The sequence below is a fragment of the Stegodyphus dumicola genome, chromosome 11, assembly GCF_044657685.1.
Source record: "Stegodyphus dumicola isolate Sdum_Otavi_A_Nest chromosome 11, ASM4465768v1".
Classification (NCBI taxonomy): domain Eukaryota; kingdom Metazoa; phylum Arthropoda; class Arachnida; order Araneae; family Eresidae; genus Stegodyphus; species Stegodyphus dumicola.
Genome location: NC_140778.1, coordinates 55,959,955 through 55,984,972, shown reverse-complemented (window position 1 = coordinate 55,984,972; position 25,018 = coordinate 55,959,955). Strand labels below are relative to the sequence as shown.

Sequence of the window (25,018 nt, the reverse complement as noted above, 5' to 3'; positions counted from 1 at the left end):
TGCTTTACGGTAATTTCTTTTTTAATACATGCAGTTGTCAAACGCATCGTAGTCTGGGTTACAAGGTATTCTTCCGAAAGAAACACAATTCAAATAAATAAAATCAAATTCTGCAAAATTTATATTAATAAATATATTTCAAATGCTCAGTTGAAATTAATAAATAGAAAATTTTAAAATAATTATCTGAAGAGACAATGCAACACTAACAATTAAAATAAAAGTATAAATATTTAAAAATTACCTAAATAGTAACTATGACTAAAAATACAGCATAAAGAAAGCTATTTGAAAAAAATAAATAAATAAATAAAATAAAATAAGCGATGCACCTTTGATTTAAACTACACAGTTCGAATGAGTAAATAGAAATTTTTAAAACAGTTATTCGAAAGAAACCGTGCAACTTAAACAATTAAAATGAAATTCGAAAAAGAAAAAATTGCTTAAAATTAATAACAATTATAATTAAAAATATAATATAGAGAACATTATTTGAAAAAAGGAACGATTGGGTCCTTTTTTTCCCCTCACGCGCTATGTAATAATGGAAATGAAAATAGATTGCCACATATTAAGAAGTTCGCCAAGTGAACTAATTTTAGCGCACACTGAATAAAAAGCGCCAACGTAAATTGTTGAATTTCTCCGTAAATTTCCCACGAAATTTTACAAAATTTAATATTTAGGCATAATTTGTGTTGTAGAATCGAAGTATGGAAAAAAATTGGTATGTTATTTCAGAAAAAGTCCGATTTCGTGTCAAAATAACTATGTTAGAGTAGAGCTATATATAAATATAATATATATCCTAAGTCGCGCTTTCGAGACATGAAGAACGCAATTTGAATTTCGTCAATCGGTCCAGTAGAACGGGAGGTATAGAAGTGTCCCATTTTTTATTTACTTATTTATTTATTTTTTGAGCAGTGTATATAGTATTCACATCAATAATATCATTAACACGCACCAGTGACCTCTGCTACATTCAAAATATTAGATGACCTCGAAATTTGTAAATCGAGTCCTTTATAAATGTATTCACATCATGATACTTACAAAATAGACCTGGTTAATTTGACACCATTCAGTGTTACAATGTCTTAAATATTACAAATACAGATTACTGATTTCATGAGAAGTTAAAATTTATTGTATTATTGTCATTGTTAGTAGTGACATTTCAACCAAGTTTCTATGCTGTAGGATACACTGAATATGTACTCATAATTCATTAAACAAGTTAATAATTATTACCGAATATCTGGTAGCATTATTTCACTACTGTGTATAACAATTAACTAATGCCTCAATGAAACTTTCTAAATATTTTATGAAATTGATTTCAATTAGTTAAAATATTTTTCAAAATGCACTTCGACTAATAAATTCCTCCCTTAACTTGATATATCTTCTACAAGAGGAATACTGAATCAAGGAGAAATTTCACAGCTTCAGGGGGTAGAATGTGGTAAGCCTGTTATTTATACTTTAAATATTTAGCTTTGAATTTAGCAAAAACTACTTTTCTTCAAGTTTTGGCAATTATCAACATTTTCTACACTTTTGTTGTTTAATTCATAACACATTTTAATATAATCTAAATGTAAATAAATATATATGCATTTTTCAAGAATTGGGAAAGGGGGGGAGAGGATTTTCTATCTATGGTGAAAGGGGTGCATGGAGTAAAACAAGTTGTTCTACTATTTTTGATACATTTATGTTATAGTATTTATTACAGCTAAAGCTATGCATTTAAGATACTTTTATAATCGATGAATCAAAGTAATATTCTCTTTATCTTCATTTGAGAACACATTACCTCATCATAAATATTAATCTAAAATGTGTATGTAGGAAGTATTTTTGAATTTTTTCTGAAGCTGAAGAAAAAGAAACCCTATAAAAGTACTCTACTTGCTTTGTATTCTCAGATTAGTCATGCTACTGCAACAATTAAGTTCTCAAGATCTGTGAATTATATTATCATTTTTATATTAATACCAAGAAGAAAAATAAATTCAAAAATGTTTTATTGCATGCAACTTATAATCCTGAGTTCACAAAATGTTAAGTAGATACTCAATATTAAGGATAGTTGAAAATGGTAAAACACACACTATGCGAACAACCCCAGAAACCATCTGATAGTGTTTAATGGTCTTTTACACATTGCTGGTTCATAACGACCAGCCAAGTTTCACAAATATTTAAGAATATTTGTTCAGGCAATTAGATGTCTGTATTAATCCATAGAAATCGTAACTTAGAACGAATATTTGTTTCAAAGTCATCAGACATCATGTTAGTAAGGACTGCATGTTAAAATTCAGAAATATTCAAGTAACATAATTAGGTACTTATCATGTTTCAAAATTAGCAAAACTTTTCAATAAAAGAAACATTTTATGCGAATTTACAAGGATTTTGTATTTCAGCAATTATGCTTATTTAAACACATATACAAATAACTGTTATCGTTTTTGCTCTGTAGTCGAGGAAGCATACTATGCACCAATTGGAAACTTTTCTACACTTTTTCAAATAACAAATAAAGCTTTTTCTTTAGGTTTTCAATTTTTTCTCAGTTATAATTAAAAACAGATTTCAATAGCAGTAAATTGAAAATAAAAGAAGAGACATACTGCTGTTTACAATAATGTAAAAATAATACAGTAATTTGAAACCATAGAACTAGGAATTTTTCTTGACTCTTAAGCTATACAATCTCCTCATGATAATAGCAACAAGGATTGAAAAGTTTAAAAAAAGGTAGAATTGTAAGCTGTCAAACCATCAGGATTAAAGAAAAGTACAATTTTTTTCTATTATATGAGCATTCAGTTCACACAATTAACTTCAGAGCCAATATAGAGATCAAACCCCACTACTGCACCACATAACTAATTCATTGGAAATTTGAATCATTAGACATGTTTTGTTTTTCTTAATGTAAATTACAACTACACATATTTATAGGGCATTTGGTAAAATTTGAAGTACATTATGAATGTAAGTCTCACATTGTTACAATACATTTATCTACTATCTTGATAGCCACTACACAATTCATGAGTAATATCAATATGGTAGCTACAGATATGGAATTATTTGACTTTTGCTTTTACTTATCTTAGATTAGCAAACAAGGCATACTTAGAATCTATTATATACACAATGTAATTTAAAAAAAAATTGAATTAGGGATTATTAAAAAAACATTATATCACAAGAATACAGCAAAGCCTCGAGGGCTACCAGCCTAATGGGGGGATGCCTTTAAAAAGGAATTTCTAAGCATGAGTGAATTATGAATTCCGAGCATTAGTTCACTTATGGTTGATCTGTACATAAGCCATGTAACCATAAAAAATTAGATTCTTAAGAAACAGTATAATCACATGAATCACTGCATTTCTTAATTTATTATAAGAAAAAAATTCTGAAAATCATTAAGATTTTTCAAGTTTTTCACAAGCTTATTTTTAAAAGAAATACTTTTTTTAACCTTTGTAAAGTATATAAATTGTTATTTTAGCATCAGCGAAGTATGACTTTCAGTACTGTGCCACATAGAAAACTTTTTCATCAGCAGATTTTATTTCACATATAAAAAATTTTACTTAGATATATATCTGTTCTGCTTTACCTCAGCAAAACTTTAGTGAATTTTGTGGCATGGGCTATGCATGCACATCATTTTGAGTTTATTCACTTGCTTTAGAATATGGTCACATTCATCCAGTTGTACGTGTAGAATCAAGTGACAAAAGTAGCTAGTTATCTGATACATATGAGCGAGAATGAGATATATTAATACATATATAAAATCGGATCTAAAAGTAACTGCCCTGCGTTTTCCTCATAAATGCACATTACTCAACTTTTAATGCTAATTTCTCTAGTTAACATAACCAAATTAGCAATCATTTACCAAACAAACATAACCACATCTTAATCCCACTTTTCCCCATATATTTTCCTCTTCTTCCTAGCTTCTATTCCTCACGATATTTTCTTCCATTGGTCAATCAAATGTCGCCAACGTCCTTAAAGTAGCCAAACTGGCGATCAAGGTTCTTTCCCACAGAACAACCGGGAGAGGAATCAGCTGTTCGAGCAGGAGAAACTCGCATATTGGAAGTCTTGAAATTAATATCGATTTTTGCTGTGCAATATGTCTTCTGAAAGTTCCGTATTAATACAGCGAGAACACTTAATGCGATATGCACAATTAGAATTCCATGGGATCCACAACAAGCACTTTAAACCCATTTTAAATCAGTTTTATAATTCGTTTGAGAAAAAAGAATCTATTTTTTTGTCCTTGCAAAGGATGTCATGCAAAAACATGGTTAAATTGCATTCGTTAAAGGTCAAAATGTATATTTTTGATAAAATATGACACCCAGAATTTTTCCTGATTACAATGCTTAATAAGGAAGTAAGAATGGGTACACTGAAATATTTATATTGGACGTAACTTTCAAATTTCTTTCAGATTAAAATGTGTAAGCATAATACTGCTTCAAATGACTAAAAAGGTATAAAATTTTTAAAATTTTAATTTTCAGAAACTTTTCAAATCTGAAATGCATTTTGTGGTTCTATAGAAACTGAAAATGCCATATCAAGAGTGGAACATACGAATTTCCATCAACGGATTCAACATGCTTACCGTTAACCTACCAGATGTGCTTGTCGCAACATGAAAAGAACACATTAGTTCTGTACAGATTCACTATTTTAGAAATGCTTTAAGATTAGAATAACTTTCATTAATATTTAGAAGACCTCATTTAAAACTGATTGAATGTGTTAATTACAATCCAATATCAAAATTCTAGTATTTTAAATTCTTACTATTATGACAAATATTTTAAATGAAAATATAAGTTTTATAAACGAAATAGAAACTATCTACTTCATTTCTATAAATTCTGACTTACTTCAGCTATGCTTTAGAAGCATTTGAATTTTGACAAAATATAAAGTCATATGTATTTTATAAAATGCAAGTTAGAAGATATCTATGTTTTAATCTAGAAGTTTGATACAATCAATAATTTTGTTTATCTACTTTCTTTATTCTGTATTACTCTTTAATAAATTAATATAAAACAAGAATTTAAAATGCTGAGATTAAATTCAGTGTTTGATCAAAGGAAAAGAAACAATATTATAAAGAATAAAATATATTTAGCACATTTTTATTAGCCTGACACTTTAATACCATGCACAAATGTTGATGCAATATTCTAAAATTTAATTAAATGCAAAAGTGATAGAAAAATTTACAAATTAAAAATATATAAATTAGATTTTGCCACATTAAACAAAAAGAATAAAACTGCTGATTTTGTTGGCAAAAATCTTTGCAACTCCTGTTACAATGTATTACACATGTATTCAAATAAATAAAAGTTTAGTTAGTAATGGACAGTTCTGTTAAAGTTTCTTTAGCCATTTTAACTGCCAAATCTTTTTCTTCATTTAAAATAACCAACACTTATAAAAAAATCCAAACGAAAATTGTTATTAATTCATCTCTTTTATTTGCAGTGACATCAGTGCATACGTACTCAAGTACTAACTCTGAAGAAAACATATTACCACATCTAATTTTTTCCTGTGTAACTGCATCCAGCATCCGCTTAATCAAAGAGAAAAAAAAAAATTAACAGACAGGAAAAAAGTACTTTTTTTTAAAGTAGAAAAAAGTATTTCAGTCAAATGCAGAGAGCTTTAAAAAAAAGACAGGATCATACTGAAATAAAAAACAGAACTTATTTTCGTTTTTCTTGTTTATAAACTCATTCCATTCATTAGGTGATCGATTGGTTAAATACACCTGATATTAAGCCAAATATTAAACTCAAGAAATTACATATTATTAACCATTTTTTAAAATCTGGAATTCCTGGTTATCACAATGCATAAGAACTTTGCATTGAAATCTTATGACACTGAATAATTGTTATTAAAATTTATTAAGGGTGGAAATATGCAGTTCAAGTAAATTTAGTGAACTCACAGATGATTTTGGGTTAAATTAAGCATATGGATTTCTAAACAGATTAAAAACAATTAGAATAAGCAAGAAAACTAAAAGCTGAATAAGAACATGTAATAAATACCAATGAATATCATTTTAAATATTAGCAGAGTTGCATTTTAGTTAAGAGTAAAAATATTTTTTTCTTTTTCTAATTCAAAATCAAATTATATTCGATATCTAAATCCATATAATATATCTTCTTATTGTTTCTATAAAAAATATTGTATAAATCACATCTCCGTATACTTGCATAAAAGTATATACAGAACAAAGTCTGTAATCCGGATTCCATTATCCGGAATGACCTATCATCCGGACCTGAAAGCCACAAACTTCTTTTTTTGTATACTTTACACATGTATGCTTAATGTATAACGGGCGGTATAAGCTAGGCTAAAATTATCTTTACTAATTCAAAGGCATTTCAGTTAATGTTGCAGATTGTGCTGTTCCTTAATCTTCTAATTGGATCTGGGTTATTATTTTTTCCAGACAGTTAGAGCAATTTTATAAAAGTGAGCTTGAACTTTCGATTATGTCAAAAAGAATTTCTGATTCTGGAGCTGCCAAAGGATCTACAACGTGAAAGCATGTTTCGATGTCCATCAAACAAAAAGTGGAATTGCTGCAATAAATGGATAAAGGCATAACCTTTGTTTCTCTAACCATTCCGAAATCTGTTTATCAATTTCACGCTGCTCTGCGGGGTAAGGGGGGGGACGTTGCGGCGCACAATGAATTGGAAGTTGATCTGTCAGCACTATCCTTATCTTCAGAGCAGATCTTTTTATTTTATTGGGATTATAATTCCTTACTAAATGTAGTGTTTCATTTCATTGTACTCCGTCTTTGGTATGATTTAAATCAACTTCCTCGTCATTATAAATATCATGAATACACATCAAATAGTTTTCTGGTTGCAATTTTCTAATTTCGACTATGTTTAATGCCTGCCAAAGGATCTACAAAGTGAAAGCATGTTCCGATGTCCATCAAACAAAAAGTGGATAAAGGCAAATCCATCTCAAAATTATGGGAGGATTATGGCATTGGAAATTCAACTGTATATGACATAAGAAAAAGGAACTTTTTGAATTTTTTATGAAAGCAACTTAAACAACTAACATTGAAAGAAATGTTTAATAAAATAAACTAATAAATATTAAGTTTTTTTTTTTTTTTTTTTTTTTTTTTTTTTTGGTAAATTTTTGATACCCTTTAGAACATAATTGTTTTTTATTTCATAAATTACAATTATATTTTTAATGGTATAATTTCTGCATGACATCTTACCAGATTTAAATTGATGATCTATAATCCAGAATCATTAAAGTCCCGACGAGTCCGGATTACGGACTTTGTACTGTATTACATAGCATTAAGTATAACCTAATAAACTGATATCTTGACATACAACCATCAATGATAATGAAAGGCTGAATTTACATAAAATTGCTTGCAATATTTTCAGCAAATTACAAATAACAAGTAAAAAGTATATTGTTTTTAGTTTGAGAACCTTTTAGTTTTTTTTTTTTTTTTTTAAATATAAAATAGGATACTAGTACACATTCAGAACATCTAAAATCCTATGTTGAATTCTGTGCCATATCGCTCAGCATGCAATATCAACAAAATACCTCTTGATAACTTTGAAGTCTCTGGCTGATCAAATCTTCATATCACCAAGTTTTTTGTTTTCCATGTTTATATCAGCCTGGTCAAATAAACATTCAAAAGCAGATGTTCAGATTACATTAATGGAGCAAGCAAGTATCCGTGTTCCAGCTCAGGCTGAGAATCAGTTTACCTGTTCAGTTCAGTTTCAGGCTTTGTTCATTGTCCGGCTCAGAATTTTGTAGTGCAAGCAAGTGTTAAGAACTGTAGAGTAGGTTATGTATCACCTTCAGACGAATGCTGGAAAAAAAAATCATTCTGATAAAATATATGAATAATTCTTTTTGTTGTATAAAAATTTTCATTAATAATTAAACTAACAAATTTTTACAATATAACGTATTGATAAATTATAATGTGCAGTTCAGCATTATAAGTACACTAAGTTTATTATAATTTAAATTATAATAAACTTAATATATTCATGTACAAGGTAAACAAAAATAAAAGTTAGGCTTGCAAAATGTTTGTATATGAATGTTGCCAGTTGTGTCTCCGTTAGTTATATTACCATATTTACTCATATATTTTTCAAATGATTTACAGAAGCATTTTAGCAAGAATATTTGAAAATGTTTTAAGCAGCCACATAAATTTCAATTTCTTCAAGGTGTTCAGAAAGCAAACGCCTCTCAAATTGAAAATTAGTTTTTGTAAGTAGTGGTTGATTTCTTTTTACTAATTGGTTTACTTGTAAATGGGCTCTAATTCATAAAGCAATAGTATGAAGAGTGTCTAGAAATTGGGGATAAGTAATTGTCTTTATGACTCAGATAACTTCATGTGGGAAGACAGACTGAACGGTGATGACCTGCAAGCAGAAGGAGACAATGCAAACAGCAATATTAGCAGTATTACATGACTTGAGATGTAGAGAGACAACAATGAGAGTAGCCAAGAGTCAGGATTCAGAAAAATAAATATGACTATACAATATTCTTATGTAGTATAACTGAAATGCAGGTTTATTTATTTATTTTGAAATAAATAAAACTGAGAGTTACTGATAATTTATCCATGTATATGTTTCATTTTTTATGTTCTTACTGCAACTGCATCCTTCCTAATTATGTTACTGGCAGAAATTTCAATAAAATTAGTGAAAAAGTGTAAAAACACATGAGTAACATGGCAAACTTATCTACTAAGGCAAAGCTTATTTAAAATACTTTTATTTGATTGACACTGGGAAAATGAAAACAATACTGCATGAATATTTTTTTTTTTTTTTTTTTTTTTTTTGATTCTGCAGCCCTATATAAACACCCGAGACAAATTTTCAGTTACACAGAACTCTCTGATTACTTACATCTGTTGTGATTTTTATCTTAATATGGCAAAAACTAACTTAAGCTAACAGAATATTTAACTTTGATTTGAATGTGCTGAAATTTGTGGTATTTTCTGATTTAACCCAATTGTTGGCAACTAATTTTCCCCCAACTTAACAGGCAAAAGACAACAACAGGTATTTTCAATATTAGCAATACACTAAGCTTTACCAAAACAACCAATGGGGATTCTCAAATAACCGACACTTGGCGAGGTTCCTGAAATCGTGTTTGCCAACTTGGACGATAGGCGGCAAACAATGGGAAGAGTGTTTAGTTGCTAGCCCAGATGTTAACTAAGATAGGGAAAAGGAAAGGGATATTTTCTTTCGATATGGTTGATACTTCATCTTGGGCGTCGTGACTTTGCAGATAAATCTTTGTGCTGATGCTCACATGAATTCGTCAGTAGCTTTGAATTTGCTGTTTAAATATTTTCTAAATAAATTAACTACACTTGTAATTAGAATAAGATAATTTTATTTTTATACAAGAAAATTACAAAATATGCTCCTTTTCCATACTTATGGCTCACATTATCCCAAGTGTATTTACATATAACTAACTTATAAATATATTAATTTTAAAAATTTATTTAAAATTTTTAATTATTGACTTAAATAAATTAATCAGAATAAAATAATTTTGTTTTTATAGACTAAAATACACTCTTTTTTCTAACTTATTGCTTGTATTTCCAGATAATTTTTAATCAGAATACAATTTTTTTAACCCTCTGACTGCTTAATTTGTGAACTGAAATCGCTTCCAAAATTGTGCAATTTTTTTGGGGGGGGGGGCATATTTTAAATCTATATATATTGGAGAATTGAAAAATACACTTTTTCTTTCTAGAAAACATTTTTTATATAAATTTTTATAATGAGAAATTAAGTTGCCACAAAAACCAATTTCAGACGTTATCACCAAAAAGAAAATCTTTTTTAAAATATCGAATTACAGTTAATTTCTATTTATAGAATAATATAAAAAAGTAACATGTATAAAATTTAAGAAAATATAAAGTGCTGAGGAAAAAATACCTTAGAAAGGCAGTTTAGTATGACAGAGTTTAAAACAAGGTTCAAGGCAAAGTCCAACTTCAAAGTTTTTGCACCAGATTCAATAAATCTAATTAATAATCAATCTAATTAATAATTGAATAATTTAATTAAATAATCAAGATAATCACTGAATGTTTTCTAACAGCCATTTCTATAAGAAAAAAAGCACCAAAAGTGAAGTTTGAGTGCTAATACGACGTGTCTTCAAATGCCGCAATTTAGTGGACAACTAACAATATCTGTTGGCCAAAATGTAAACTAAACGCCTAATACTGTATATAATTTATTGCAATGGTTAAACGGGATGCGTTCCTCAATAAAGAAAGAAAAACATAAGCCTCCAGAAATCGCAGGATAAGCAAATTTTGCTACATTTGAGTTGCCCATGCAAATCGTGGGCTAAATTGTTGGTTTATCTAACCAAATGCCTTTTTCTAATTATGCCCATGTATAAATAGGATTACAATTATTTAGAATATCAAAAGCACTCGCGAGCTATTCGCTTAAGGAGAGGGAAGTCTGTTAGCCAGGGCTTGACTCCGTGACGAACTACCAGTGTGCGACAGTTTTACCCTTCAGCTGCTGAAAGACACCCTGTATCATAAAGGCAGTTTTTTAAACCCCTCATAATCAAATTTACATTCAAATACAATTATTAAAAATGCAATAAAATTATAATCAGACTTTGAAATGCCACAAGTATAAATTATTAAACAAACATTACCCTGCTGTTTTTCTACATCAAGCATATTTCGCTGATTTCTATATATAGAGGATTTTGTGGATTAAAAGCTGGGTATATCAGTAAAAAGTCTAAACCATTAGTCAAAACACGAGCATTTCTATATTTTTTCACAAAAAACGAATGAAAGTTAATTAAATTTGTGTTTTCAAATCTTTGAATAGTATTTAAATTTATAGATTTTTCTGACGTGTCACTCATGTTCATGTTTAATACGGCTAAAGTGCAGAATCGCCCACTTATGTTTTTGGCCCTTCTGACAAGAGTAAGAAGAATTGGAATTTTGTCAATTTTCTTTGACTTTTTAAGTGAAAATAGGTCGATGTGCACATGGATAAAGTCAAGGGAGTGCTCAATGCCATTTTTGTGCAATTCTGGGATGTCTTTTAAGTGAAAATAGGTTGACGTGTACATGGATACCGAATATGTGCAATTCTTAAAAACGTGCCAAGCAGTAAGCGATTCTGCACTTTCCCTTTTAATACTAATGCATGTAAAATAAACTGAAACTTCAAATGAGTAAAACATAGAAATCTTTGCATCACTGTATTTGCAACAAATGCATAACTGAGATACTTTCGCCGATCACAGAAAATTGCTTCGGGGGCCGCCAGTTTGAATCCACTGCTTTAGACAATGGTTCAAATTCCACACACACACACACACAATATATATATATATATATATTTTTAGGAATTAACTTTTAGTGGAAAAAATACAGACAAATTCAATTAACCTTATCCTATTCTATTTGCTTGGTCTCTTTCCAAAATTTAAACAACTGCATAACGTCCTGAAAAGCCATAGAAGCTCTTGTTACAAATCTTCTTTCCCTGCAGTTATGCAATTCAAGATTATATTTCTTTGGTTACCTACATGAAAACTATTTTTGTACGTAAACAAGACAAAAATAATAAAAATAACCCTCTTAACCTTATTAATCAAAATTATGTGCATAAAAGAATCCAGAATGTCCACTATATAAACCTGACTGGATAATGATTGAATAGCCTTTGTACATGTAACTTAGTCTTCACTTATTTATTATTATTTTGCATACTTTCAACATTATCTTTTCCCACAGTGAAGTTGTCAAAAAGCGGTCGTCATTCTGAAAATCTAACAGATCACTCTTTGGAATACTTGTACATGAAATTAAACATAATGTGCATGATTCATTTGTAGGAAATTTGAAATACAATTGTTTCCTGACAAGGTAATATTCTCAATGGCTCTGTTTTCAGAAAAAGTGCCACAGAAATCTAATAAAAGGCAAATGAAGTATTGCTGTAAGTACACAAATATTTTTAACTGTTTTGCAGTTACAGAATTAATTCAAAATGATTTCCATACATAACTTTTTTTATGGTAATTTTTAATTACATATTGTTTTCCTTTTCTTCCTAACTTAAATTTACACGCATTAAATATTATTTTTAACAAGACAAATTTTATTTATGTACACTTAATATTCTTTTCCTCCTAGTTTTAGTTCATATGCACTAAGTAGCATGTTTAATCAGCAAAATGAGACTTATACATGTTTAACATCATTATTTTCAGCTGTTACGGTTTTTTTTTTTTTTTTTTTTTTTTTTGTTGTTGTTTTTCTGGCATAAATATAAATGTAACTTCAGTTAATCTTTGAATTATGGTAATTTGGCGATTTTTTGGCGACCAACTCTGCTACAGCAACCTGCTAGTTTTTCTTTGGATGCCATTTTGTTTTCATGAAGTAAAGGCCTTTTCTTACTCAACATTTTTTTCCCACAATCTGCTAGCCGAATTACGCTTATGCTAGAACTTTTATGGAACAAAAGTACTTAATCATGACGAATATTACGTGCGAAATTGGGACAAAGTGCAGAATCTCCCACTGCTTGCCGCATTTTTAAGAATTGCACATACACGGTATCATCCATGTACACTGCTCAAAAAAAAAAAGAAAAAAAAAAAAAGGGACAGTCCTATATCTCCCGATCTACTGGGCCGATTGACAAAATTCAAATTGCGTTCTTCATGTCTTGAAAGCGCGACTTAGGATATATATTAGATTTATATATAGCACTATTCTAACATAGGTATTTTGACACAAAATCGGACTTTTTCTGAAATAACATACCAATTTTTTTACATATTTCGATTCTACGACTCAAATTACACCTAAATATGAAATTTTGTAAAATTTGGAGCGAAATTTATGGAGAAATTCACAAATTTATGTTGGCACTTTTTTGTCAGTTTGCGCCAAGAATACTTCACTTGGCGAACTTCTTAATATATGGCAACCTATTTTCCTTTCCAGTGAGAGGAAAAAAAGTCACCATCGTTCCTTTTTTCCAAATAATATTCTTTATATTATATTTTTAATTATAACTTATTATTTTAAGTAATTTTTTCTTTTTCGAATTTCATTTTAATTGTTTAAGTTGCACGTTTTTTTTTTTTCTTTTTTTTTTCCGAATAACTGTTTTAAAAATTTCTATTTACCTATTCGAACTGTGTAAATAAAGGTGCAGTGTTTTTTTTTTTCAAATAGTTTTCTTTATATATATTTTTCGTCATAGTTATTATTTTAGGTAATTTTTATACTTTTATTTTAATTGTTTTTGTTGCATTGTCTCTTCAGATAATTGTTTTAAAATTTTCTATTTATTCCTTCGAACTGAGCATTTTAAATATATTTATTAAGATCAATTTTCCAGAATTTGATTTTATCTATTTGAACTGCGTTTCTTTCGGAAGAATACTTTGTAACCCAGACTACGATGAGTTTGAAAACTACATACTATATTAAAAGAGAAAATACAGTAAAGCACAGTTTTACACGCCTTTCAATGTTCTGTTCAGAAAAGATATATATAAATAAGAGAGATGTATAACCGACATTTTAACTTAGGATGACTTGCATACACTGCTTTAAACAGTTTTATCATTGCTTTACACAATTTTATCCTACATTTGGTTTCTTAAAATGTTATTCATATTTTAGTCAAATATTTTATTTTTGAAATCACAAGAATCAAATATCATAACATTGAAAAGTTTTAAATTTAAAAAAATACAAATACTAAATTTTACAAAAAAATTTATTTTTCTTCTCTTTTTCTTTAAGCATTCTGAAAGTATATTAAAAATATCCAACTTTTCGAAACATTTTGGTATTTCTGACAATCATTTTAAATAAAGTTATCACCTTCAATTTCATAAAGGCCCACAAACAGCCGAGCGGTAAAGACGCTGATTACTGGTAGTTTACTCATTAAAAATCATGTAGCTTGCCAATCGGGAGTAACATGAAAGATACGGCGCCAATAATTGAATTGCTGTTACGGTACGCTGTTTCTAAACTTAGATGGTCATTCCTTAATTAAATAGCCCACAAGCGGCCGAGCGGTAAAGACGCTGATCACTGGTAGTCCGGTCCGAGGTTCGAATCCCGCGAACGGGCTGGTTGCATGGGTGTTTTCGTGGTTTTCCCGATGTGTAACGTGTATACAAGCCAGCTTTCCTTAGAAAGTCCTCCACGAAGGCATCCCTCCCTTTAGGCAGATAGCCCTCATGTGCTTTGCCATAATTAAATATAATTGATTTGTAACTTCTACTAGAACTGACGTTAAGAATTGAAGTGCAAATAAATAATATCGTGTGCAATCTTGATTAATATAAAATTAAAAATATTTGCATTCAGACAGAAAGTTTTTTGAAATATTTGCAATTACTTTATAAGAAGGATTTATTAATAACCGTAATAATTACTTATTATATTACTGATGATTAGGAATCAGTTCTTGACAATTACATTCTAAATTAGAATTTTAAGAATTATTAGAATTTTAAATTAGAATAATGAAAATACGCTATGCACAAAAATACATTTTAGGATAAAAAATGAGTTGATTTTTTATGTTTTAAAACTTCTTGAATTCATTTAATAAACATCGTATCCTCGTTGTTAATTGAATTCAGAATGTTGGGTGTCGTTTATATAATTATTCTTACTTGTCCACAGAATCTGCGGACTTATCTAGCTATTAAGTAGCTGCAGATCATTTCTACATAACCATTGAACTTCCATTAATTCAGTCTCTAGAGGGTTGTATGTTTATATCATAATTTGACTTTTATAAAAATGATTATTCTAAATCTTATGTTTCTATAAAAATATACTGTGCTTTAAAAATATGGATGATAGTACCATCCGCTCTTTCAGCCACTTCAAAAGCATCAGTTTGTTTAGAAATAAATTGTGCAGTTAATGTCATAAAATTTAAATAAACATCAAACGAAAATTCTCAGTTTTAGACAATTCGATTTAAACGAAGTAAAGTAGCAGACGATAAAACGCCGAAGGTAAAAATTTATTTAATATTAAAAAATTTATTTAAAAAATGACTTTTCATATAGTATTAATAAATGACATACAGTCAAAAGTCGTTAATCCGGACTCGTCGGGACTTCGGCTATTCCGGATTATAGATCATCAGTTTAAATCTGGTAAGATGGCACACAGAAATTATAAAATTAAAAATATGAAACCGTAATTTATGAAATAAAGAACAATTATGATCTAAAGCAGGGGTCTCCAAACTACGGCCCGTGGGCCACATCCGGCCCGCGGACAGATTTTGTCCGGCCCGCGGAGAGCTAGCATACTTGAAAACTCCTTTTAGAGAACATATTTTTTATAGCAAATTAAATTTAGTTTACTGAAGTATTCTAATTTTATGTTGAATAATTATTAATATGACATCTACATTGATATGGTCATGGGCTAACTACTCATAACATTGTTGTAGGCTTATTGTTATTGTTTTTGTGATAAGTTGGATAAAGAAACACAGAATTGTAATGAGTAAAGACATGTATAATATGCAGAAAATTTAACTTCAGTACATAATAACTAACAAATTATTGAAATGAATCCAACTAACATTTTATACATTTTAAATAAAAACATAACTTATAACAAGCATAATGACATATGAAATACTAATGAGATTTATGTAACTGAGATTTTCCACTGACAATAGTTTGTAGCTGTGGACTAATTTTACTTGTACCAATTATTAAAATAGATTTAAGATGCTCATCAGTTAATTTAGATCTGTAAACATTTTTTGTGTACTTCATTTTGGAGAAGGTCTTCTCACACAAATAAGTAGTACCAAAAACAGAAAACAGCCCACGAGCAAATTTATGCAAATTATCAAATTGTGTCAGTGGAAGACTCTTATAAAATTCCAACAAAGATGAGTTTTGATATTTGTTCTTAATTATATCAATGCACTGTAGATCAATCATTTCCATTTGAAGTTCCGGGGCTAGGGTTTCAATGTCAGTATCAAAAGGATTCTGAAAAATCTTAATTTGATTCGCAATGGCATCAAAGTCCGAGAAACGAGTATCAAAATTTATTTTCAAAGCACTCAAAGTTTCGATTGCAAAATCAATAGGAAACTCAGTCTCAGTGGTGTAGCTGAATATTTCACATGTTTTAAAATGTGAAAAACATTTACTTCGTAGTTGTGATTGAAACAGTATCAATTTCTTCTGGAATGATTTGATATTAGTGTATAAATCAGGAAGATGCTGGTTTTCTCCTTGCAATCTCAAATTCAGTTCGTTCACATGTTTTGTCAAATCAACATAGAATGCTAACTTCCACAGCCATGCGTTGTTTTGTAATTCAGTAAGAGGGCGATGCTTTTCATTCAAAAAAATTTCGATCACTGCTCGAAATTAAAAAAAGCGCTGAAGAACTTTCCCACAACTAAGCCAACGTACGGCAGTATGATAAGGTAAGTAATTTTCTCCAATCTCTTCAATAAATTGTCGGAATTGTCGGTGATTCAGCCCAAAAGATCTATTAAATTAACAGTTGATATGACTGGTTTCAGAACTTCAGACATATCCAAACATTTTCCGCACAAGGACTGTTGATGAATGATACAATGTAAGACTAATGGTTTTGAACCACCATCATTTTCTACAGCCTTTGACACAAGAGCGACCACTCCTTTATCTTTCCCACTCATGTTTTTGCCTCCATCAGTTGTAATACATTTCAAGTTTTTCCATCGAAGGTTCTTTTGATTAATGGCCATTTCAACTCCTTTAAAAATATCTGTACCAGTAGTTGTGCCATGAATACTATACATATCAAGAAGTTCTTCATGCACTTCATAGCTTTTATCTACTCCTCGAATATAAATCAACACCTGAGCAGTATCTGACACATCCGTTGACTCATCCAAGGCCAAAGAAAACCACTCAACATGTCCATTTTTGTCGAACAGTTGAGAGGATATATTTTCAGCAATGTTTTCTACCCTTCGAGCCACAGTGTTTGCTGACATACTGACAGTTTTTAATAAATTTACCTTTTCAGGGCATATTTCTTCGGCTACTGCAATTATGCATTCTTTGATCATTTCTCCATCGGTGAATGGTTTTCCACGTTTTGCAATTTCAAGAGCCACACGAAAGCTGGCACAAGTTGCAGCCTCTTGTTCAGTTTTGAGTTTTGTAAATGAAGATTGCTGCGATTTCAATCCGCGTTTCATAGCTTCGAATTTTTCTGTCCGCAAACTCCCTGTATATTTTAAGTAATTTCGAAAATGTTTTGTTTCATAATGACGTTCTTTGAGAACGGCTATGCTTTCATTGCAAATCAAACATAGCGCCTTGTTACTGGACTCAATTACGAAATACTGAATGTTCCACTGATCTTTGAATTTTCTGCATTCACTATCAATTTTTCGCTTCTTTTCCATACTACTAAATCACACACAAAAGCAACAATTCAAATCAAAATACTGTTACAAAGATGTCTTAAACTTAAACACGCACAAACACGTTTTAAGGAGGTATGCACTATTTTATTCCACAACAGTGTCATAGGAACTGACTTCTGTACGTGCTATTAGCGCCATCTGTTAGTGATGGAAGGTACTACCTATTTCCGCTTGTGTCCACCAGATGTCGTGTCACGTTACTCCTCATGGCTCGTACTCTACGACTAATCTAGAAATTACAGATAATGACAGGAAAATTAATAATATGCTGTGCTGCCGTTTTGCGGACTTTAGTCCGATTTGCAGCCTTTTTTAAACGTTGCATACTTTTTCGGACTTTTTTATTCATCAGTGGACTATTTCACTTTTTACCACCGGCAACAATGATAATATGGTTTTGGCCCTCGGAACTTACTGGAGTAATCAGTATGGCCCTAAGGCTGGAAAGTTTGGAGACCCCTGATCTAAAGGGTATCAAAATTTACAAAAAAAAAAAAAAAAGCTTAATATTTACTTGTTTACTTTATTAAACATTTCTTTCAATGCAAGTTGTTTAAGTTGCTTCGTTTTATGTGATAATACTTTCTATAAAAAGACATAATTTCGTGTTCAGTTACATAGTTCCGCTGTTCAAGTCCAACAATTGCTGTGTTGAGAATACCGACTAATTTGTCAATCGAAATTTTTTTATTTTCAATAACCTCTGTGTCACTTTCTTCACTATCGGAAGCAAATTATAATGACAACTAATTTGATTTAAAGCATATCAGAGATGGATTACATCGAGATGAAATACTACATTTATTAAGGAATTATACGCCAAATAAAATAAAAACATCTGCCCTGAAGATAAGGATAGTGCTGACAGATCAACTTCCAGCTCATTGCGCGCCGTGACGTTCCCCCGCTTCCCTGCAGAGCAGCATGAAATTGATAAACAGATTTTGCGATGGTTAGAGAAACAAGGATATGCCTTTATCCATTTTTTCCAGCAATTCCACTTTTTGTTTGATGGACATCGAAACATGCTTTCGCTTTGTAGATCGTTTGGCATCTCCAGAATCGAAAATTCTTTTTGACATAATCGAAAGTTCAAGCTTACTTTTATAAAATTGCTCTAACAGTCTGCAAAAAATAATAAGCCGCGTCCAATTCGAAGATTAAGGAACGACGCAATCTGCAACATTAACTGAAATAGATAATTAGATAATTTTAGGTTATACCGTCCGTTATACATTAAACGCGCACATTAAACATATTATGCGCATACATTAAACATATTATACATACATTAAACATATTATGCACATGCATATGTGCAGCCGTAAAGGTCAATGCGACACATGCGCAGAAAGTTTGTAGCTTTGAGGTCCGGATTATGGGTGTCCAAATTAACAACTTTTGACTGTATTTTAGTATCTATGATGTAAATGGCATTAATGCTATTTTAGTAAACATTTGGTATTTTAGTAAATATTAGTACTCTTTTGTTATCAAGGCCGAATTCAGAAATATATGAATGTATGCATAAATTTCTGAATGTGATCCCGATAGCTGAAGAATACCTAATATTTATATCTAAACAGTATACAGAATGCTGAATTAGATGCATGCTGCAAAGGTATTTTACATTCAGTTCATGAGAATATCATGAAAAATGTACTATGTCTGTGCAAGAGTAAACTTACATGCATAAATTTTAGAAGTTACTGACTAAATATTAAAATATCTATGCTTGAAGTGCTCAATATTAAAAAACAACTGAAGCATTTATTTATCAAAGCATTTGCAAAATTCCTCCCATACTTCCATTACACACATACATTAATTAAAATTAAGGGGGAAAAACATTTAAAATATAAAATATGAAATCAATATAATAAATATTAAAAAAATATTAAATGACTAATAATCAATAAAATATTAATAAAATTTTTTAATTTAATATCCTTAAAATTTCAGTAATTTTTACCCATTTCACCTTTAAAACTGTAAATAAATTATAAAATAAACAGGATGACGAACAGCAGTTACATCAATAAATTCAGCAAATTTCTATGAGAGTCCTGCTTTACAAAAACCTGTTATAGATTCAAGAAATAGGTTTTCCTTGAATTAAAACCATAAAAATGGTGGCAAAGTGCCAGATATTACTAGTTTCTATCAGTTCTAAAGTTGCATTATTATGGGAATCGTTTGAGACACTTTTGTTTTTCAATGCTTGAGATCCTTATATTGATAATTTTTGCCCAAAACAATGAAAAAGTTCCAAGTGAAACAGATTTTTTTTTTGTACACACATGTTCATTTTTATAAAGTGTGTATCCTTGCAAATTAAAAATTAAGTCTCTTTCAACACTGGATTAAAAAAACATACAAGTTTTTGAATAAATATGTACAGTCAAAAGTCGTTAATGCGGACTCGTTAGGACTTCAGCGATTCCGGATTATAGATCATCAGTTTAAATCTGGTAAGATGGCATGCAGAAATTATAAAATGAAAAATATGAAACTGCAATTTATGAAAGAAAGAAGATTTATGATCTAAAGGGTATCAAAATTTACAAAAAAAAAGCTTAATATTTACTTGTTTATTTTATAAAACATTTCTTTCAATGTAAGTTGTTTAAGTTGCTTCGTTTTTTATGTAATAATACTTTCTCTTTCATTCTATGAACAGACATAATTTCTTGTTCAGTACGATGTTCCGCTGTTCAAGTCCTATAATTGCTGTGTCGAGAATACCGACTGATTTGTCAATCGAAATTTTTTCGTTTTCAATAACATCTGTGTCACTTTCTTCGCTATCGGAAGCAAATTATAATGACGAGGAATTTGATGACAGATCAACTTCCAACTCATCGCACGCCGAGGTGTCCCCCCCCACTACAGAGCAGCATGAAATTCGTTAACAGATTTGGGAATGGTTAGATAAACAAAGGATATGCATTTATCCATTTTTTGCTGCAATTCCACTTTTTGTTTAATGGACTTCGAAACATACTTTCGCTTTGTAGATCATTTACATATTAGTAAATATATATCAGAAATTCTATTTCACATAAACGAAAGTTCAAGCTTACTTTTATAAAATTGCTCTAACAGTCTGCAAAAAATAATAATCCGGATCCAATTCGAAGATTAAGGAACAACGCAATCTGCAACATTAACTGAATTAGATAATTTTAGCTTAGCTTATACCGTCCGTTATACATTAAATGCGCATTCGTAAAACGTATTTTGCGCGTGTGCACATGCATATTAGCAGCCGTAAAAGTCTTACGTGCATGCCTCAACGCGAGTTATTTCAACGCAAAGTTTGTAGCTTTGAGGTCCGGATTATGGGTTTCCGAATTAAGGACTTTTGACTGTACTACATTTGAATTCCTTACCTGCATATAAATATTTCCATACTGATTCATTTTTTTCAAATGTCTTCTTAGGTACTTTACACACATGAGGCTGCTCTATTTGGTATGTCCAGGATTTGAAAGAATTTATCTCAGAAGACTTTATTTATCTTTATCAGTATAATATGTGATAACCGTACACTGGTTTTATGAATGCCATAGACTCGAGAAGTTTGATATTGAAGCTGGATAGCCATACTGAGAATATTTCTGATAACAAATCTAATCAGCTAAAAGGTATGTAAAAAAATGGAACTATGTAATTTGCCTACAGGTCTTTAGTATTTTATCACAGTAAAGAAATTACCTAATATATTATTTCATTACAGGTTCAAGAAAGGCATCTCTATCATTAAATTAATAGCTTTGATTGTTAAACACAGAAGCATTTTTAACACAAAGAACATACAAGTTACAGTACACATATGGAATGAGACATTTAACCCTGCTCCAGAATTGCATCTCAGAAGTATGTGAAAGCGGTATCAGGCATACGATCACCACAGCGCATTTTGGTAGCTAACAGATGTAATACTGAATATGAGTGAAACGAAAATCTCTAAAATGTTATATCCAGGGTCGAAATTTCCAATTTGAGAAAAGGTGGAAGAAAGACAAAATGTATCATGGCAGACTCTGACTAAGAGCAACAATCCAAGGCTTTTCAATCCAAGTCGTTATAAGCAGCTTTACACTCTTTAGGACTCTACAGATAAGCAAATGTAGCTTCATATCAGCATTAGTTAAAAATGCAATTGAGAGATAACTTACATAGATGTAATTTTTTGCTTTTTAAAAAGAAATAATTAGATAATAATTTATTTGTATTAAATGACAACTCAAAAAGCTCACCACAACGTCAGCAGTACGTTTTATAGCACTCTGTAATGATATGTTTAAATCTAAAATTCTGCTACTGAATGGCTTTCTTATTACTAAGAATTTCCCCACCAATTAATACTCACAAATGTTGTCATTCAAACTGACTTGACCGCACAAAATGTTTTTTTGCTGCATATACAAATCCTTAACAGGGTGATAAATTAATGTTGATACTAATTTAACATCTCCTCAAAAGACAGAAGGCTTCTTTTCTACTTAGACCAACACATATTTTTTCAAATTATTCTACTATTCAAACGAATTCTTAAATACATGACAGATTGCTCTCTTCTGTTGATATGCAAATTTTAATAATCCTTTATTAAAAATGAACTTTTCAATACTTTACACACAAGTTTTCTCTCCTGTGTGAATACGTGCATGAGTGTTTAAATTACCCTTTTTTCTAAATGACTTCTTACATACTTTACACACATGCGGTTTCTCTCCTGTGTGAATAAGCATATGGCTGCTTAAAGTACACTTTTGACTAAAGGAATACTGACATACTTCACACACATGAGGTTTCTCTCCTGTGTGAATAAGCATATGTATGTTTAAAGCATACTTCTGACTATATGACTTCTTACATACTTCACAAACATGAGGTTTCTCTCCTGTGTGAATAAGCATATGAGTATTTAAATGACCCTTGCCTCTAAATGACTTCTTACATACCTCACACACATTAGGTTTCTCTCCTGTGTGAATAAGCATATGGCTCCTTAAAGTAGACTTCCGACTAAAGGAATTCTGACATACTTCACACACATGAGGTTTCTCTCCTGTGTGAATAAGCATATGCTTGTTTAAATCACCCTTGTGTTTAAATGACTTCTTGCATAGTTCACACACATGAGGTTTCTCTCCTGTGTGAATAAGCATATGACAGCTTAAAGCACACTTCTGACTAAATGACTTCTTACATACTTCACACACATGAGGTTTCTCTCCAGTGTGAACAAGCACATGGGTGGTTAAAGCAGACTTCTGACTAAATGACTTCTTACATACTTCACAAACATAAGGTTTCTCTCCTGTGTGAACAAACATATGGATGTTTAAAGCACGCTTCTGACTAAATGACTTCTTACATACTTCACACACATGAGGTTTCTTTCCTCTGTGAATAAGCATATGGATGTTTAAATTACTCTTCTTACGAAATGTCTTCTTACATATTTCACATACATAAGGTTTCTCTGCTGCGCGAGTATGCGCATACATGTTTAAACTGAACTTTTGACTTTATGATATCTTTAATACTTCACACACATGATGTTTATCTCCTGTGTGAAAAAGCAGATGATTGTCTGAATTAATCTCTTAACGAAATCTCTACATACCTCACTTATAAGAGCATTTTCTCCAATGTGAATTAGCATACGCATCTTAAAATTACTTTTTCGACAAAATGACATTGTACGAATTTCATATGTTTGAGGTCTGTGTTCAGTATGGATATGCATGTGCTGTTTTACATATTACCTCTTCAAAGTTATTTGCTACTATGTAACAAACTATGAACCTAGAATATGTAATTTCAGAACATGAACATCCTCGTCCTAAAACATCTGCAATATATTGATAACTGTAACTGACATTCTTAATATAATAGAATTTGCTACATATCTCGTGATGACTTTCATCCTTTGAAGGAACGTAAAACGGGATGCTTAACAGAAGTTTTGATAAAAGTAGTTTTAAGATGGTTCACTCTAGCATTTCATGTCTCACGTAAATACGCATTTTTTTTCTTCATAAAAGAATTAACACAAATTATTCATGCGGCGTGTAACCTGTTTACTATTACAGTACCTTGTTTCCAATAACGTTTCGTAGAAAATTAATTTCTTATAGTTCACAAAAGTAAGACTTCCTGCTCGATCATATAAATATGTTTAAACAGGAATTTGCAAAACTGGGTCACATATGGTATGTTACGATCACTTGAAATTTTTCTATAGTTGCTAGCCAATGATCTATAGCTTGAAGAATTTACATGTCAACGTTAGAAATTTAGTAACAACTGTTACAGCTTACACGAAAAAAGAAATCGGGTATTCAAGCTTTGAATACTAAAAACTATGAATCACACTTCAGCATGAAGTAAAATTTAATTAAAGACTCAAATCACAGTTTTAAAACAGCCACTTTCATTAAAAAAATTGTAACTGCGGTAATTATTCAAATAATACAATCAGTTTCAACAAAAACTAACGTTATCATCATAATGTACACATTTACTAAGCAGCAACCTATTAAAACTTAAATATCTATTATTATTGCCATACACAAATTACTAAACTATACTAGCAAAATATAAGTGAGGCTTGCTCACGAGCCACGAAATTTAAAACACAAAACACACAGATCGTATTTTATTCTCGAGTGTCAAGATGTACGGCCGGCGTATTTTTACTTCTTTAATAGGAAACGCAACTCGCGGCTAAATTTGGGGATTTAAGGTCTTGGCGAAATTGTGTGGCTAGCGCATGCGCAGAGATGGACGAAGTATCGTGATGATTAAGGCTCCTCTAAACCAGGCTGAATCACCAACTTTTCTCTCTTGGCGAGGGAGTGAACGCGCTGCCAATTTTGGCGCGTTTATCGCACACGCTGGCTGAATGTCTGCTGTTTTTTTAAAGATTTATTTTATAGACGCGCGGCATTCAGCGCATATAAACTTTTCGGATAATTTATTAATTCTCGAATAGTATATAGACGTTTTCACTTAAATAAAAATTTCGCGTATATTTCGTAAACATATTCAAAATAACTTATTCTTTAGATGTTTCAGTTTCGTTAGCAGACTAAAATAAATAAGATATGAATAAAAACTTTCAATAGTGTCAAATGGGGAAATAGTTAAAGCGTAGAGTGTGCAAATAAATTTATCTTAATGACATTTTAACAAAAACTTCCATAAAAACACTGTAAATTCATACTAAAAAAATATGTTGTCATTTAAGTCTGAGGTATATGGAAATAATTGTGCAAGATTCTGAAGAAACACTTTCTTTTAAATGTGTGAAATATTTCATAACATATATG

At 30.5% G+C, this 25,018-nt stretch overlaps 2 protein-coding genes across 2 annotated transcripts; both read right to left on the bottom strand.

The window, feature by feature from the left end:
* Positions 1-2,019: 2,019 nt before the first annotated feature.
* On the bottom strand, positions 2,020-24,352 carry LOC118201696 (uncharacterized). Its single transcript, XM_085826717.1, has 2 exons — positions 21,065-24,352; positions 2,020-7,978 (listed from the first exon to the last, which is right to left on the bottom strand). Exon 1 carries the CDS (start codon positions 23,189-23,191, stop codon positions 22,310-22,312), a length of 882 nt encoding a protein of 293 aa, XP_085682843.1. The 5' UTR covers positions 23,192-24,352; the 3' UTR covers positions 2,020-7,978; positions 21,065-22,309.
* On the bottom strand, positions 16,728-17,651 carry LOC146994012 (general transcription factor II-I repeat domain-containing protein 2-like). Its single transcript, XM_085826291.1, has one exon. It carries the CDS (start codon positions 17,649-17,651, stop codon positions 16,728-16,730), a length of 924 nt encoding a protein of 307 aa, XP_085682417.1.
* Positions 24,353-25,018: the final 666 nt, after the last annotated feature.